At 58.2% G+C, this 16,663-nt stretch overlaps 3 protein-coding genes across 3 annotated transcripts; 2 read left to right on the top strand and 1 right to left on the bottom strand.

The window, feature by feature from the left end:
- Positions 1 to 109: 109 nt before the first annotated feature.
- SOX12 (SRY-box transcription factor 12) lies at positions 110 to 3,429 on the bottom strand. The gene has a single exon (XM_015882061.2). The coding sequence runs from the start codon at positions 3,344 to 3,346 to the stop codon at positions 2,489 to 2,491; it is 858 nt and encodes a 285-aa protein (XP_015737547.1). The 5' UTR covers positions 3,347 to 3,429; the 3' UTR covers positions 110 to 2,488.
- Positions 3,430 to 5,238: 1,809 nt separating this feature from the next.
- Positions 5,239 to 12,141, top strand: C20H20orf96 (chromosome 20 C20orf96 homolog). The gene is made up of 10 exons (XM_015882060.2): positions 5,239 to 5,374; positions 5,572 to 5,683; positions 6,013 to 6,143; positions 6,725 to 6,883; positions 7,348 to 7,447; positions 7,880 to 8,037; positions 8,158 to 8,259; positions 9,005 to 9,088; positions 9,383 to 9,501; positions 11,695 to 12,141. The coding sequence occupies exons 1-10, from the start codon at positions 5,324 to 5,326 to the stop codon at positions 11,825 to 11,827; spliced, it is 1,149 nt and encodes a 382-aa protein (XP_015737546.1). The 5' UTR covers positions 5,239 to 5,323; the 3' UTR covers positions 11,828 to 12,141.
- A 392-nt stretch (positions 12,142 to 12,533) lies between these two features.
- Positions 12,534 to 15,140, top strand: REM1 (RRAD and GEM like GTPase 1). The gene is made up of 4 exons (XM_015882062.2): positions 12,534 to 13,004; positions 13,178 to 13,260; positions 14,024 to 14,225; positions 14,336 to 15,140. Exons 1-4 carry the CDS (start codon positions 12,701 to 12,703, stop codon positions 14,599 to 14,601), a joined length of 855 nt encoding a protein of 284 aa, XP_015737548.1. The 5' UTR covers positions 12,534 to 12,700; the 3' UTR covers positions 14,602 to 15,140.
- The last annotated feature ends 1,523 nt before the right edge of the window (positions 15,141 to 16,663 follow it).

The raw sequence follows: 16,663 nt of genomic DNA, 5'->3' as shown, positions 1-16,663 counted from the left end.
GGCTCTGCTGTGTGAGCTGGAGTTGGGTTCTGACCCCCAGAGCCCCACATCCCCACGTTGGTGTAGGTTGGGGAGGTGTAAGCGGCGCAGGAGGAGCCAGAGCCACGTGGAGCAGACCAACACACTTTATTCCATAGTCACAACACTGGGATAACCACAAGCCGAGCTTCCACACCACTGGCCCTGGCCGTGCCGTCGGGGTGGCCATGGTGGGACACCCCCCCCCACCAACCCAGGACGAGCAGCTGCAGGACCCCTCCCCAACACAACCAAAGGAACCCCGAGTGCTCACGGCAGCTCCGTCCCGCTGGGATGCCGCCAACGCGGCTTCTTCCTGAGAGAGGTTTGGTTTATTTTATTATTATTATTATTATTATTATTATTCGCTTCTTAACGACGATTCGCTTTGTCTCTAGCGATGAGGATGGCGCACGCACACTCGCTCGCACACCGGGGGAAGGGGATGGGGGGGCTCGGCGGGGCGGACCGGGGCTCTACACACTACAACCACACGGCACAGAACATCCACGGGGAGGGGGCCACGATGGGCTGGGGGGGGGGACGGGGACCACGCGCACGGTGTTGTGCTTGAGGCCGGGCTGAGCCTGAGCCTGTCCTGAGGAATCGCCGGGATCCGGCCCCGCACCGCGGCCTCGGGCCGTGCCGGTGTTCGGGGTTTGACTCCCCGCGTGGGACGTGGCGGCGGTAGGGGGCTCTGATGCCCCCCGAAGGCAGCGAGGTGTCGGGTGGGAGCTGTGCGCCGGGGAAGCCCTTGAATGAACCCCAAACCCGGTTTGTGCGTGGAGCCCCTCGGCATTTGGCTTTTCTGCTGGGTTGGAGCGGAAGGAAATGGGTCTGGGGGATGGGGATGGGGGGGATGCTCTCTACATGGGGACACGTGGGCGGTGCCCGCCTGCCTCGCAGGGTCGCACCCGCACCAGGGCTACTAAACACGGTCGGGAACCAACACCAGACACACGCACACCACGGCTACCTCTACACACCTACACATCGATAACGCTGAGCTCGTGGCTCCGCAGCCCCGCGGCCACCGGGGCAGGAGGGCGCTCGGTGTCCTTCAATGGGGACACGGCGCTCCCTGCGGCGATGCCGGCAGCCCCACATTGCTCCCCATAGAGGGGGACAAAGGGGCTGAGCACGCCCTGCTCCATCCAGCCCCATTGCAATGGGTGCGGGTGGGGCTATTGAAGGAAGCAGCACCCCCCCGCCTTAAAGCAGGGAGGGAGCACGGCTCCCCTGGCACAGGTAGGGCCGGGGGGGGGGATCCTTCGTGCCCGGATTCCAATCGAGGAGCTCAGAGGCTGCATCTGTGCCACACGGACATGGGATGGAGCCCCGCATCCCCTGCCCGGCCGGCACCACGTGCTGGCAGACAGGAGGCGGGTTGCTGCAGGAAGGAGCCATTGGGGAAAGCAAAGACAAACGCTGCTGGAGCATTGCAGCAGGAACTGCCCTGCTGGGGAGCTGCACAGCGCTGCTCTGCAGTGGAGCCCAGGCTCTCAGAGCCAACGCTGGGTGCACTGCAGAGGATCGCTGCATGGGAGCACCATCCGCACCCCATATCTCCACCAGCATCAGCTGCTGGTGGCGGTGGTTCCATGCGAGAGCTTAAGGCAGGTTTCCTGCAGCACACGGGCTCCATAATCCATGGGGGATGAGCACAGGTCCATGCACCCCCATGTTGGGGCATTAATGCCAGGCAGGGCGGCTGTACACCAATGTCTGGAGAGAGGAAGAACGCAGCATCCCCGCGCCACGTGCGGATCACGTGTGTGCAACTTCGCTCTGCCCCAAACCAAGTGATGACGGGCAGAGCGCGGCGAAAACGCAAAGAGAGAATCGGTCCTGAGGGACCCCGACCCCAAAGGGGGGGAACCCACAGCACAGGGCAGCAGGTAGGGAGGGATTGAGATGGGTTGTGCCAGCCTGGAGAGCCTCGGGCACGGCATGGCCAAGGGGAGCGCTCCCAAAGGGCTGCTATGGGGAACGGGAGAGAATTGAAGACGTGATTTCTATGCGATCCAAAAAGCAAAAGAATCAGCGTCGTGATAATAAAGGAGAGAAAAAGGATCGGCTGTTCTCCAAGGGATGGGAGAGATAGGGAGGAGAAAATGGGGCAGCGCGAGGCAGGGATGGAGCTGTGTGTGGGGGAAGGGGTTGGGTCGGGGGTGCCGACAATGGGACCCCACAATGGGAGAAGAACGACAGCGATCGGAGCCAGGAGGAGGGGAGGGCTGAGCCCCGCACCGCCATGGATGGATGGAGGGATGGATGGATGGAGGAGGAGTGGGTGTGTGCCGGGGGGATGGGGGGAGCAGGGAGCTCTGCCTTCCAGCGGCTTCAAGGCGAAATACCTGATTCCTGCATGTAAACAGCTGCTTTCGGTTTGTTCGTTTGTTTTCTGTTTTGTTTTTTTGAGGCGACCTGATTGTGAGAAAAGAAGAGAGTTACCTGCAGAGCGCGGCACTCAGTAGGTAAAGACCAAGTCCGAGATGCTGGACATGAGCCAGTCCCCTGCGATCATCTCCGTCACCTCGGGGGTGCAATAGTCCGGGAACTCGAAGTGCGAGGACGCGCCCCGAGGGAACAGATCGAGGTCCTTGTCCAGGACGGCCCAGTCCAGAGCCCCGCACGCGGCACCGCCCGGTGCCCGCGGGGGCATCACGCCCGGCAGCTCCTCGTCCGGCTCCTCGTCCGAGGAACCCAGGGAGGACGGAGGGGACCCGGCGGGTGCGGGAGACGGGGTGTCGCTCTCCGGGCACGGCTCGGGGTCGGCGGCGGCCGCGGGGCCGCGCTCTCCGGTGGGCACCGCGTTCCACGTGGCCGTGCCGGGTCGCTCCTCGGCGGGCGGCTCCGACGGGCGCTGCGCGGTGCCCGGCTCGGGGGGCGGCTCCGGGGGCTGCCGGCGGGCGGCGGGGCCGCGGCCCAGCACCGAGGGTTTGATCTTCACCGGGAGGCGCGGGCGGGCGGCGGCGGTGCCCACTTTGCCCTTTTTCCTGGGCCGGTACTTGTAGTCGGGGTAGTCGGCCATGTGCTTGAGGCGCAGCCGCTCCGCCTCCCGGATGAAGGGGATCTTCTCGCTGTCCTTCAGCAGCTTCCAGCGCTTGCCCAGGCGCTTGGAGATCTCGGCGTTGTGCATGTCGGGCGACTGCTCCATGATCTTTCGCCGCTCGATCTGCGACCACACCATGAAGGCGTTCATCGGTCGCTTGATGTGCCCGCTGGGCGTTTTGCACCAGGCGGGCTCCGTGTCGTGGCCGGGCAGGGGGGCGCAGGGCTCCCGCCGCCCCTCGGAGCCCCTTCCCCTCGTGGCTCGCTGCACCATGTCGGTCCCCCCGTCTTTCCCTTTACCGCCTCCTCTCCCTCCCCGCCGGCCGCTACGCGCCGCGCCGCGCCGCCCCCATTGTGCGGAACGGGCGGCGGCGGCGGGGCGGGGCGCGGGGGGGCGCGGAGGGACCCGGGGGGACACGGCTCCGCCGGGGCGGTGGCTGCGGGGCGGCTCCGGTGGGACCCCGGGATGCGGCGGTTCGGGGACGCGCTGCAGCGCCCTGGGGATGCTCCGGGTCGGGTCGGCTCCGCACCGCGGATGCGCTCGGTTCGAGCGGGTTACGGCTCCGGGGCGACGCGGGCAGTCTTAAAGCCACACGCCCCTTTCGCCCCCCGGTACCGCTCTTATAGCGGCAGCGGCGGCCGCCCCGCCCCGCCCCCGGTAAACACGGCCGCGCCGGTTCTGTCAATGGGAGGCGCCGCCCCCCACCGGCCCATTGGGCGCGGGGCGGGGGGGAATTTCCCCCGCTGCCAATGGGCGACCACCGGACAGGGGTTGCTGAGCGAACGGCACCGAGGCGCGGCCCGTTACCCGCAACCGGGGGGGGGTGGAGGGGGCAGCTCCCAGCGACCCCCCAGCGCGACCATCGCCATCCCCGTGCTTCAGCTCCGGGATCCGCCTCCCAACTGGTACCACAACCCCATGGACACACGGGGTCGTTCCGGTTGTTAACACCCTCTAAGACCCCCAGCCCGACCCCAGCCCTCCCGTCCTCATTGCCACACCGCCGCTCTCGGGCGCCCCACAGACGTGCCGCTCCCCGTGTCTGTGCCATCAGCTGCTTTATTTCGTGCCCACGGGATCCGTGTGTGTCCCTGTGTGTGGAGCTGTGTGTGGTGCTGCCATCCCACACCGTGCTCTCCATCCCCTCCATCCCCCCCGTCGGTTCGCTGCCGTGGGGCTGCGTTCCTCCATCACTTGGACTGCTCCGTCCCCACGGGGCTGAGCTCACAACAACGTATCGGGCTTCATCAAACCACGAGCTGTAGCCCCGTTCTATGTGTGCACATCCCATCCCATAATATCCCATCCCACCCCATCCCATCCCATCCCATCCCATCCCATAATATCCCATAATATCCCATCCCATCCATCCCATCCATCCCATGCCATGCCATGCCATGCCATCCCATCCCATCCATCCATCCATCCATCCCATCCCATCCCATCCCATCCCATAATATCCCACCCCATCCCATCCCATAATATCCCATAATATCCCATCCCATCCATTCCATCCCATAATATCCCATCCCATCCCATCCCATAATATCGCCATAATATCCATCCCATGCCATTCCATCCCCATAATAGTCCATCCCATCCCATCCCATATATATCCATAATATCCCATAAATCCCATATACATCCCATAATCTCCCATAATATCCCATAATATCCCATAATATCCCATAATATCCCATAATATCCCATATCCCATCCCATCCCATAATATCCCATAATATCCCATATCCCATCCCATAATATCCCATAATATCCCATAATATCCCCTAATATCCCATAATATCCCATATCCCATCCCATCCCATAATATCCCATAATATCCCATATCCCATCCCATCCCATAATATCCCATAATATCCCATATCCCATCCCGTCCCGTCCCATCCATCCCATCCCATAATATCCCATATCCCATATCCCATCCATCCCATCCCATCCCATTAATCCATCCCATCCCATCCATCCCATCCCATCCCATAATATCCCATAATATCCCATAATATCCCATCCCATCCCATCCCATTAATCCCATCCCATCCCGTTACTCCAATGGCGGATCGCATCGGCGCTGTTGGCCCGGAGACCGCGGGCTGCCCGGCGGGGACCGCGCCCATTGGCTGAGGCCGCAGGGTGCGCTCCCATTGGCTGCACGCCGCCGGTTGCCGTGGTAGCAGAGAACCGAGCGAGGCCTGGTCGGGTCTGAGGCCTAAACCGGGCCGGGACGTGGGGATGGAGGCGAAGGGACCAGGCCTCAGTGCTGCGGTGGGGCTGAAGAGCAGAGTGAGTGTTGTGTTCATGAGGGGGTTGTGTAAGTGTTGTGTTGCTAAGGGGTCTGTGGTGCTTGCAGTGCTGTGGCCCTGTCAGGTGGGTGCTGGTGCAGGGCACACACAGAGATAGGGCAGCAATGTGAGCCCATGGGGGTCTTTGTGTGTCCTAATCCTATTGCATGTGGTTGTTAATCGTTGTGTCGGGTTCAGGTTGGCAGCGTGTGGCAGAAGGAGGCGGCACAGAGGAAGCTCACAGCCCACAAGTTGGTTTTGCCACCCATCGCCAACGGGGACGTGAAGAAAGGGCAGAAGAACAAGCCAGGTTGGGAGAGATCGCCTTTATCTGCTGCCTTTCCATCACTGCAACCCCCTGGGGCTGCTTTTACATCCACTCTGTGCTTTATACCATGAGACATTCGTCAAAAGGCACAAAAAGTGGCTGAGAATAGAGGGAGAGGGCTGGAAAAGGCCAGGACAGGCTCTGCAGGCTCAGCTCTGCTCCTGGGCTGATTGTGAGGGGCTGCAGGAGGCTTCATATTGGCCTTATAGTTGATCTTATTTCACTCAGCCACACGTGACAGGAGGGGGTGGGTGTGAGATGAGTGTGAGATGGGTGTAAATACACGTGGGGCTTTTTGCTTGTCTCAACAGTGTTGAGTAAATCAACCCCCGTGGTGTTGAAGGCATCGTCCCAAGAGAAACAGAGATCGTCTGGTGAGAAGAAATCGGCCCACGAGGAGAGTGGATTAGCTGAAATGTTGGAAGAGATCAAAACAGCAACGGTGTGTTGAACGTATATCCAGGGCTGGAGTGTGGGGAGCCAATCCATGCAGTTAGCCAGGCTGTATTTGTGGAGGAAATTCTAGCAGTCTGATTCCTTGTGGCAAAATAGCCATGTATTTATTTATTAATACACAGGAGGTAATTATGCTGCTCTGCTTGGTGCTGGTGTAATCTAACCTTGATATCTGCTAAGGAAAACTGGAGATAAACCCAGAGAGTCCAGGCTGTAGCAGTGGAGGGGGTGAGGTTTAGGAAATGTGACCTGTTAGAAAAGACTGTTGGTGCCAGAATTTCTTAGTCTAGCAAAGAGAAGGTTGAGGTGGGGAACACAGCCAGTTTTTGAGGAGCTAAAAGATGATTATTGATCATCACACAGCAGGCAGTAAGGAAATGTGGAAGCAGGACCGGGCTGGGTGGGAGAAGTCAGTGCCTTGGCAATGAGACTGAGGCTTGCTGTGTGATACCCAGCTGGTCAGGGCCTTGCATAGGAGTATCCTAGGGCTGACAGGTGATAGTGAGCAAACTCAGGGCAGGTGGCACTGATGGAATCTGCTCTCCTTTAATCCACAAACTCCTATAGCACCTGGCCAAGCTGAAGACAAAAGCCATAGAGGAGCTGAAGCAATGCAGCGACCACCTGGAAAAGACCAACTGCTGGCTGATGAAGGACATCCAGCACACTGACGACAGCACTGCCAAGCAAGCCAGAAACTTGCTATATCAGTATGAAGTGTATCAGGTGAGGTTTTAGAGTTGGCCAACAGCCCAGCATGAGCAGAACATGAAATCTGCCACTGCTCCTGTACTCAAGAATGGCCAGACCCTGCATGGTCACTTCCACTTTCACTGACTGGAGCATCCCCAGGGTTAGGGGGAGCTCTCCGATGCCCAAAGATTCTGTGAGATGCTCTTGTTTTGTGCTTGTGTTTTAAAGCCACAGGAGCTTCCTAATGGGTTACTGTCCCAAGCAAGAGTAGTCAGCCCTCTAATAACCCAAATACATCCTTCTGTGGAGGAAGGTGGCTCCTGGAAGCCCCAGGACAGTCCCCAGCACATGTCCCATGCACAAACTGGCACTAACCATGGTGGCAGATTCATCTGTGCCGCTAGAACAAACAATAGCATGAGAGGAACATTAGGGATGCTGCATGGGAGCATTTGATAGTTCTGGGGAATGGTCAGTGTCTGGATTTCTCTGTGCAGATGATCGAGGCAATGACACAAACCATCAATCAGAACCAGCTGGATATGGCAAGGGCAGAGCTCCAGGAAATGGAAAAAACAATGGAAAAGAATCTGGGAAGTGAGTTTCTCTCATTACTGTGCAATATGGTTTATGTAACCGCGTTACCTTTGCTTTCCATCTTGTTAGGCCTAAGACACCGCACTGATGTTACAAATGTCAAACTGTTCCACTTCCTGAAAATGAATCTTCCAGTTGTTGTGAGGGGGTGATGTTCCTGTCAGGAGGGGCAGAGCTCTGTGGCACCCAGCAGCATGTGTGGAAGGGGGTGGGGAGAGTCACCTCCTTGGCAACTATTTGCACCATTCCACTGGGGCAGGATCTGGTCGAGGTGGTCTGGTTTGGAGTGGCCATTCGTTCCCAGTGCTCACATGGTGTGCGATCTCTCTAATCCAGATTGCTTCCCACCATGGTGCGTCATCTGGCTCAGGTGGATGCAGGACAGCCTCTGGAACCCCTGAAATGACATTCTCTGCTTTGACTTTCAATTAGAGCTACAGCAGCAATTGGTTGAAGTCACATCAAAAGTACAGGATCTCCAGGGTGAGCTCAGCAGCCTTCGGAACTACACAGAGGGGAATTATCTAAACCAAGCTATGCAGATATTCCTTCTGCTGTCCAACATCCAGAACCTGAAGAAGCAACAGCAGGTGCTGAGACCTCTTCTCCCCTTCAGCATCACTAGGGAGGCAGGAGAGGGCAGGGGTGGAAGGAATGCAATGCTTGTCTTAATTAATGCTCTTGTTGTTTCTGCCTCCTGCCACTCTCAGGATGAGATAGAAGAGACAGAAAAAAAGGGAAAGGCCATTCTGGAGGAAATGGAAGAAAAAACACAGCAAGAACAAGAGGAGATATTACAGAAAGTCGTGGAGGTTTGTGGAATTCATGTGATGCCTTGGCAGAGGGGGGCAGTTTGTGGGAACTGAGGGGTTTCTAGATGTCGTCCATTAGCAATAGGACATTAGTTGGCACACGAAGAACAGCAGAGCATTGCTGCTCTGCTCCAAACTGGAGCTGTCTGTCAGCTGGGAGTGTCCGTGACAAGCACTTCTGAGTTGCCACTCTCATGTGATGAAATACTCTCAGGCTTGTCCCTTAGAGTTTGACACGTGAGCCAACGTTCACCCTGCTTTATTACATTACTTAGGCAGCTGCCTAACTGCTTGGTGAGGACACTGCTGAGGCAACTCACCTCAGAAGAGGAATTGCTCCTTTTGTACAGTTTCTGCTTGTATGGATGGTTTGCTTAGTGCTTTTTCTGGGATAGCAGCTTGAAGGCACTTAGAAAATATCAATCACCGAGTCCCTTTTCAGCTTGCTCTGATGCACGACCGCTGTCTGCTTTTACAGGTGACTTTGTAAATACAGGTTATACAAGGAACCCAAGCAATACTAACAAGCTTTCCCTGGGAAACTGAACCAGATTTCTTGAGTTGCTCAGTCTTGTTCTATGATCAGCCCAATGGGACCTCTCTGCAGACCTGGGACCAAAACCTTATTCAAGCAGAAATTATTTCCTTGAAGAATAATGCATCTAAATGCAGCCAGGGGTGGCATCTGACCATGGCAGGGTCTCATGCTGTAGTTACTGTGAGTTCCTTCTCTTCACCCACACAGGAGGTGTTGCTGCACCAGGATGGGCTGAAGCAGATGGTCATCAACAATCACGTTCTTCGACGTGAAATAAAAAAACAAAAAGAGGTGAGTGAGTTGGGGGAGAGCCAGCACAGTAAGGCAGAGCCAGCCACCCTCAGCCCTTGCCCTTTATGAGGGTTTTGTGCATCCTGGTGGGGTCTGTTGCTTTCTGCTTCCACTGGAGCCAGCGGGCTGTTAGACTTCCTGCAGTGCCTGCTGGACTGCTCACCTTCAGGATGTCCTCTTAGGGAACTCACTTGCATGAGGGATGTTTTCTAGCTCTGCTGTTTGTAATCTCTAGAACTTTAATGACTGCTTCTATTGCAAAATAAAGAACTCTTAGGAATGTCATTCATTCAGATTATTAAAGACCTGGAAGAGGAGATCAGCGAGCTGAAAAGAAACGTCCAGACACTCCGCCAGAGTTCAAGAGACCCAAGAGAGATGATCTTTGCTGACGTTTTTCTCCACAGACCAAAGTAAGCCAGTGAATTCCCAGAGAAGTAAGGCTGGTCAATGGGCAGGCACATCTATGGCCTCAGGTAGCAAGAGTCTGTGGTGCTGAGCCTTTGTGCAACTGCCACAGGTACCACTGTCAAACCTACACGCAGTCTGGGATATAAACTCACATATTACAGCTGTCCTGCTGGGAAAGGTTGCTGCCGGGTCTCATGTCTTGCCTAATAGCAGCTAGGAAGCAGCCAAAATAACAGCAGTGTGCTGTCAGCTTTGGTCACATCTCATCTCACTTCTAGGCTTCCTTTTGTCCATCCTGTAAGTGGCAATAATTATTGGCTGCAGGAGCAGCAGAGCTTTTCAAGGCCCTCATGACTGCATCGATTTTTACTTTATTGTTCTTTTCTCTCTGTGTTTGGGAAGCAAAACTAAAGGGAGGTGGCCAAGCTCCCATGGAGGGCAGGACTTACCCATCTCAAGCCACTTTGCTGGCTGTGTGAAATGGCACGAGCTCTCTGTGGGAACAAAGATGGGCAGCTATTTCCCTAATATGTTAAAAACAAAAATGTCTGAGGCATTCATTGGCTGCAAAAAGGCAACACTGTGTTGTCTTTCCCAGTGCTCTTTCCCTGCCCTTGTTCATTGGTAGCTGATTGCTTGCAGAACGGAGGCTGTGGTTAATCTCCACTCCCTCCTACCGGCGTGCACAGTGTTTATGCTGGATATTACAGTTATGAAGGGCAAGGAGAATCCTTGCTGTTTGTTGATGGGGAGAAGGCTCTGCCAGATGGCTCACAGGACCACGGGGCTATCCTCTCCAGGGCCGAGGGACAGGCTGGCCAAGTCTGTAGGCTGAGCTGTACCAGCACCCTGCTGTGACAAGTTATTTTCCACCATAGCTATGAGCAAACAGCGAGCTGGAGGGCTGATGCTGCACCTTGCCCTGCAGTGCTGGGGTCCTGCCCAGAGCACAGATGATTTAGAGCAGCGGAATGCCTCAGCTTTCTGTGTTGTCAGCTGATCGGGGTGATAAACTTGTCCAAAAATCAGTCAGATATGTTTAAATCTCGACTGTGACATAACCTGAAACCTGCAGCCTCGTGCAGTACTTTGTGCCTGCGTGTGTTTATTTGCTCACAGCATAGAGATACCTGTTAAGGGAGGCTTTCCTCTCCAGCAGGGCTGGATCTCCTGTGCTGGGCTCTAACAATACACCAGGTATGGCTGCAGGGGTGTGATGTGAAGCAGGAGGAAAGGCTGGGACGTGTCAGGAGGCTGTGGGAGAGGCGAGTGGCTGCGTGATGGATGAGGCCGACTTCAATATGGTTTTTTTTTTTTCCGATAAAAGAATGATAAAACAACCCAGAAGGAATGAGTTGGACTCGGCAGCTGCTGGGGCTGGAGTTACTGAGGGTGGCTGGGAGAAAAGTTAAAAATAGCAGGAAGGCCCAAGTGGAAAGTTTGTGTAATCTCACAAGTCAGGCATTGGGTGCTTTACCCGCCCTGACAGGCTGCGCTCTGTGCCAGAGCCCTCTCAGCCATCTCCCCACTGATTCCCACTGACCTCCCTGCAACTTTTCACACGACTCCCCCAGCCGGCCTTGTTTCCAATTAACCCTTTTCTTCCAGACATTTCCTTTGCTTCTTGAAAGAGTAAAATCGGACATAAGCTGTGCTTAGCCTGGAAGTGCAGGGGTGCCCAGCAATGCAGGACTGTTGCTGGCAGTGCCTATAAAGCCTGGAGGAGCTGTAAGCCCCCGTGTACCCACTTGTGTCTGCATTTCAATCTTCCCTCTTTAAAACCCCCTTCCTTCAAGGGATCCCAGGTGGGTTTTGCTGGCAGCTTGGAGTCCTGCATTGGAGGCACTCTTAGTGCCTTTTATCCTGGCCTGACACACACACAGATGAGCACACCGCTGAGCAAGGCCAGCTTGCTGTGTTTGTCCTTTCTGTGTGAGACAGCAGATGTAACCGGCTGCTCTGATGTGCTTCCTCTGCTTTTGTTTGACCTCTGGGATGGGCAGAGAGCAGCTGATTTTGTTCTTCTCCCTCCGAGTCCTGCAGCCCGGATGGGGTTTGCTGGGCTTCGTGCTGAGCGAGGGCTGCACCCCAGAACCCCACATCTGCTTTTAAAGGGCTTTTGTCCGCTGCTCCCTCAGCACAGCTGCTGATTCCTGCTCTTTCCTTTGTCCCTTGTTCCTTCCTTCTCTGCTCAGGTGCTCACCAGACACTGAGGTGGTTCTCTTCAGCCCCACGGAGGAGACTCTGCTCCCCCAGTGCCCGCAGCGCTCAGATGAGGAGCCGACCAATGCAGGACTCCTTCCTCCCGGCCCCACTCAGCCACTGTGAGGACTCAATTAGAAGGGGCAGGAGGGTCTTTCGTGGTACAGCTGCACTGAGCTGTAAGAATCACGATGTAAGCCCCTTGATATTGATATTGATGGTCTGTGCTGCCTGAGCTCACACCCGCAGCATCACCTGCCCCCAGCGGGGCTGCAGCCAAAGCCAGACCGAGACTCCATTGCGGTACCCCAGGGGTGTCCCAGTGCCGGCCCCGAGGTGAGCACATCCCGCTGCGGACCGGGCTGCTGTCCCAGGCCGGAGCCCTCGTGGGACGGGGCACGCACACAGGTTCAAATAAAAACAGCCCTATTCAAAACGTGCCTCTGCCCCGCGCTGTCCGTTACCGGCTCTGGAGCCGGAGCTGCCAAACAGGGGCATGGCAGCCCCGCCGATCCCAGCCCCGCCGCCCCTCCGGGCAGCACCGGGCACGGCTCGGCTCGGCACGGCTCGCTCCTTACTTGGCGAAGCGGCGGAGCTGCTACGGCGACGGCATCACGGGACGGGACGGGCTCCCGAGGAGCCCCGGGAGGGAAATCTCACCGAACCCCATAAAGGAGACACCGGGAGCCCCGTGGGAGCCTCGGGGACCGGACGGAGCCCCGGGGTGCGCGGAGCCGGGCGGCGGGGGCCGCTACGGGCGGGGGGGATCGGGCAGGGAAGCGGGGGAGGGACCGGCAGCGGCGGGGGGCTCCGCCTCCCGGGCTTTAAAGCCTCGCGGCTCCGGGGCTGGGCGGCGGACATCAGCCTGGACCGGGGAAACTTTGAGCCGTCCGGTGCGGGACCGTGCTCGTGGCGTCGGGGCTGCGAGGCTGGAGGGCTGCGGGGAACCGCGTCCCATCAGGGCTGCATCTCCGAGCCCCGCTGCACGCCGAGCCCCAGATGACCCTGAACACGCAGCCCGGGACCAAGAGCCCCCTGCGGAGGCGGGCCAGCACCCCTCTGCCCCGGGTACCGGGTGCGGCGCCGCGGGCTGAGCTCGGCCACCCCCAGCTCGGGCAGACATCGTCCGAACCGGGTGCCAGAGCCTTGGCACCGCGGGGCAGCTGGTCCTCCGAGTCCTCGGCCTCCTCCAGCTGCTGGGAGCACCGCGTGGTGCTGCTGGGAGACCCCGGCGTGGGCAAGACCAGCTTGGCCAATGCGTTTGCAGGCATCCAGGAGCGGGACGTGCTGGAGCAACACGGAGGTGGGTGCTGCGTGGCGGGCGGGGGCTTTCTGCAGCAGTGTCATCCCCTACGGGGCCAGGAGGAGGTATGTCCGTGCTTGGACAAAGTCATAAGCAATGCAGACAGGAGTTGGGGTGAGGGGACCAGCTCTGGGTCTTGGCTGCACCAACCGAGCTCTCCCGGTGTCTTGCAGAAGCTGCCTATGAACGCACGTTGTTGGTGGATGGTGAGGAGACCACGCTGCTGGTGATGGACACCTGGGAGCCAGAGCGGAAGGTACATGGGGCTGTGAACCTGGGCTGGGTGCTGCACGAGTCCCAGCTGCCTTCAGGGCTGGCAGTGCTGAGGAATGATGAATTCCGAGGTCAGACCTCTGGCCTGGAGCAGCCTCTCTGACATTCTGTGCTTGCTGTGCTGGAGGCTGAGAGGTGCCTCTGATGGGGCTCCCACAGCAAGGCCCTGTCAGTGCAGGAGCAGCCTTGCGTGGCAGGAGCTGTGCTGGTGTCCCTCAGCCCATGGGATGTCCCTTGTGCAGGGGGACAAAGGGGCTGCAGGATGGAGTGTGGTGTGAGCCAGTGGCTTGGGAGCGGGTCTAAAAGGAGCAAACCCATGTGAGGCAGTGCTGGCAGCCAGGGCACGTGCTCTCAGCAGAGCTATGGCCCCAAGAGCTTGGTGTGGGGCACTCCCTCTGCCCCATGCAGTGGAGGCTTCTTTCAGTCAGAAATCCCAGTGCAGCATCGCTGCCTCCATCCCCCTGTGCCCTGTGCTGGGGCTCCATGAGTGTCACGATGGGTCCCTGGGAGCAAGGATGGAGCCGGCCCCCAGGCTGCACGCAGGCACAGCATCACTATGGGCTGGGGCTGCATGTTGTGCAAATGCCCGTGTTGTTCAGAGGTGCTGCAGCACTGCATTGCCCTGAGAACAGCCCTTTATGTCTGCGGTTGCTTAATCCCCCTTTGCCCAGCTGGGAGTCAGGAGCCACTGGATGTGCCACCAGCCCTTGCAGTGCAGTGATGTGCCATTTCCCATGTGCTGGTAGGGTGAGAGCTGGCGCCGCAACCAGTGCCTGCAGATGGGCAATGCCTACGTCATTGTCTACTCCATCACGGACCGCAGCAGCTTTGAGAGCGCCTCGGAGCTGCGGATCCATCTGCGCCGTGCCCGGCAGGCTGAGGACATCCCCATTATCCTAGTGGGGAACAAATCCGACCTGGTGCGCTGCCGCGAGGTCTCCATCGAAGGTGAGCACGTCCATGTCTGTGCCCATGTCCTGTGCTATGGGCTCCTGCTACATCCCTCAGTTCAGAGGGTGCCAGCAGGGCCATACCCCTTCCATTCTTCCCCCTTGCAGAGGGCCGTGCCTGTGCCGTGGTTTTTGACTGCAAGTTCATCGAGACGTCGGCAGCCCTGCAGCACAACGTGGACGAGCTGTTCGAGGGGGTGGTGAGGCAGCTGCGCCTGCGCCGTGAGGGCAAAGAGCCTGCGAGCAGCCACCGGCGCAAGGAGAGCCTCAGCAGGAAGGCACGGCGCTTCCTAGACAGGCTGGTGGCCAGGAACAGCAGCAAGGTGACCCTCAAAGCCCGCTCCAAGTCGTGCCACGATCTGTCTGTGCTCTGAGAGCCGCCACAAGCCCATCCCACTGGACATGGATGCTGGGGACTGCCCTCTGCCATCAGCACGGCCAGCAGCGTGGTGCCAGCAGAGCACAAATGGGGCCGGTGTGATGCTGAGGACATGGAGCTGCTGAGGGACACCCAGAGTACTGTGGATCTGGCTGCTTCTCCTCCAGAAGGGGGAATGAATGGGGCTGGGTCCCTTGAGCTGCATGTGTGGGGTGGGTATCAGGGTGGCTCCTGTGGGGCTGGAGGTGAGGCTGTGGCCCTGTGGGGCTGCTGGCAGTGAGGCTGGTGCTGCTCGTGGCTCCCATCCTACACAGGGCAGCAGAGAGCAGCAAGTGCCCACCTCAAGGACAGGAGCCTGGCTGGAAGAGGGGCTGGGGGAGCTCTGGTAACATCATCTGGGACCCCCAGCCCCTCCATGCCAGAGCTTCATGCCATGTCTCCCTGAAACCAGTGTTGCCTGAGGTTTTTCTGCTGTCTCTGTACTGGTATAATGGGGGAACCCCTCGATCTGCAGAATAAACCACATCTGGGACATGCTGGTCTCTGCTGGGTCCCTGCCACAGGAAGCCAGGTTCCTTGACGGGCAGATGTTCTGTTGCAGCCAGACTGTGTGAGCTGCAGCTTCATCAGCCTGAACACCGCAGGGCAGGAGCAGCCTCAGCCTCTGGCCACGTTTCTTCAGCCACCCTTGGCTGAAGCATGTTCCTTACCCAGCAGTCGCAGCATCATCTCCTGCAATGGCAGAAGCCCTCCACACCTCCTTCTTCCCAGAAAGTCCTCAGAGAAGGGCTTGGCACCACCTCCAGTTGCTATGGTGGAGATTTAAAGCCTCCATGCAGGATTTGGGACCCCCTTGGGAGATGCAGCCTGAGCCTGGAGCCGGCCCCTGGGTGCCCTGGGAAGGGGCAGCGGCAGCAGGGAAGGACGTGCCGGGCTGCAGCGAGCAGCAAGTGACCCCAGGCACACAGGAAGGTGACACTGGGGCCGTGTGGGCTCTGTCAGTTGTTTCTGGGCTGTGCTGCTGGCGAGTGGCTGGGATGTGCTGGGGGAGCCTGCTTGGCAGGCCCGGGCCCAGTGCCATGGAGGCTCCACGGTGCCCTCCTGCCCTGCACAGGTCAGGAGTTTCCATTTGCTCTGCATCCTGAGCATGGGGAGCTACCAGCAGTCAGCATCCTGCAGCCAAGAAGGGCCCAAGGGGATGTTTTCCCATCTCTGATGAAAGCTGGGCTCTCCTGCATCACTCGGCGCTCCCCATCTTGTCAGTGTTTGTAAAGTTGCTGTGCTCTCCTTGTTGCTGCTTTGGCTCCGGGTGCTGCTCCGTGCCCCAGTTCCTGGTGCTGCTGGACATGATGCTGTGAGTCTGTCCTGCAGCTGTGGCCAATGCTTCCCTGCAGCGGGAGGCGGGCGGGGGGAAGGAGGGGAGGGCAGCGGGATGGAAAGTTGGCAGCCAGCAGTGAGGGGAGTGGAAAGAATGAGCTCAAACACAGAAAAATGTGGCTGAGCTGGAGGGTGGGAGGAGGGGCCGGGGGGGGCTGCAGAGAGGAGCTGGGAAAGGGAAGGACAGAGGGAGGAGGTGCTGCTGGGGGACAGGGGCTGCCTGTGGTCCCCAGCTGGGGTCTCACCTGGGCCAGGTGTAACCAGGGCTCGGCAGCACTAGGAAGTGCTCTTAGGATTGATTGCTGCATCCCAGCAGCATCCAGCCCTGCACAGCCACAGTCCCCAGTGCAATCTTTCCCCATCCCAGCTGCTCCCGGGTGCCTTCCCCCCATTGCCACCCAGCAGTGCCATCAGCTCTACCACGTGCCTTAATGGGATGAGGGACTCTACTGGCAGCACACTGGAGCTTCACACCCACTGGGCTGCTTTGGAGAAGGGCTGTAAAGGTCTTTTGAAGGTTTTTTTGATAAAAGACTCAGCAGTGGAATACGCGAGAGTGTTAGCATTTCTGCTGCTATTTTGGGTGCCGGTCTAACAGCACACGCTGGAGGGACAGGAGTGGATCACAGCCCTGTGGCCTTTGTTCCGGCTTCTCCTCACACTGGGGTCCTCACTGCCCC

The sequence above is a fragment of the Coturnix japonica genome, chromosome 20, assembly GCF_001577835.2.
Source record: "Coturnix japonica isolate 7356 chromosome 20, Coturnix japonica 2.1, whole genome shotgun sequence".
NCBI classification, from domain to species: domain Eukaryota; kingdom Metazoa; phylum Chordata; class Aves; order Galliformes; family Phasianidae; genus Coturnix; species Coturnix japonica.
The sequence above is the reverse complement of the archived record's forward strand: the minus strand, read 5'-3'. Positions and strand labels throughout refer to the sequence as shown.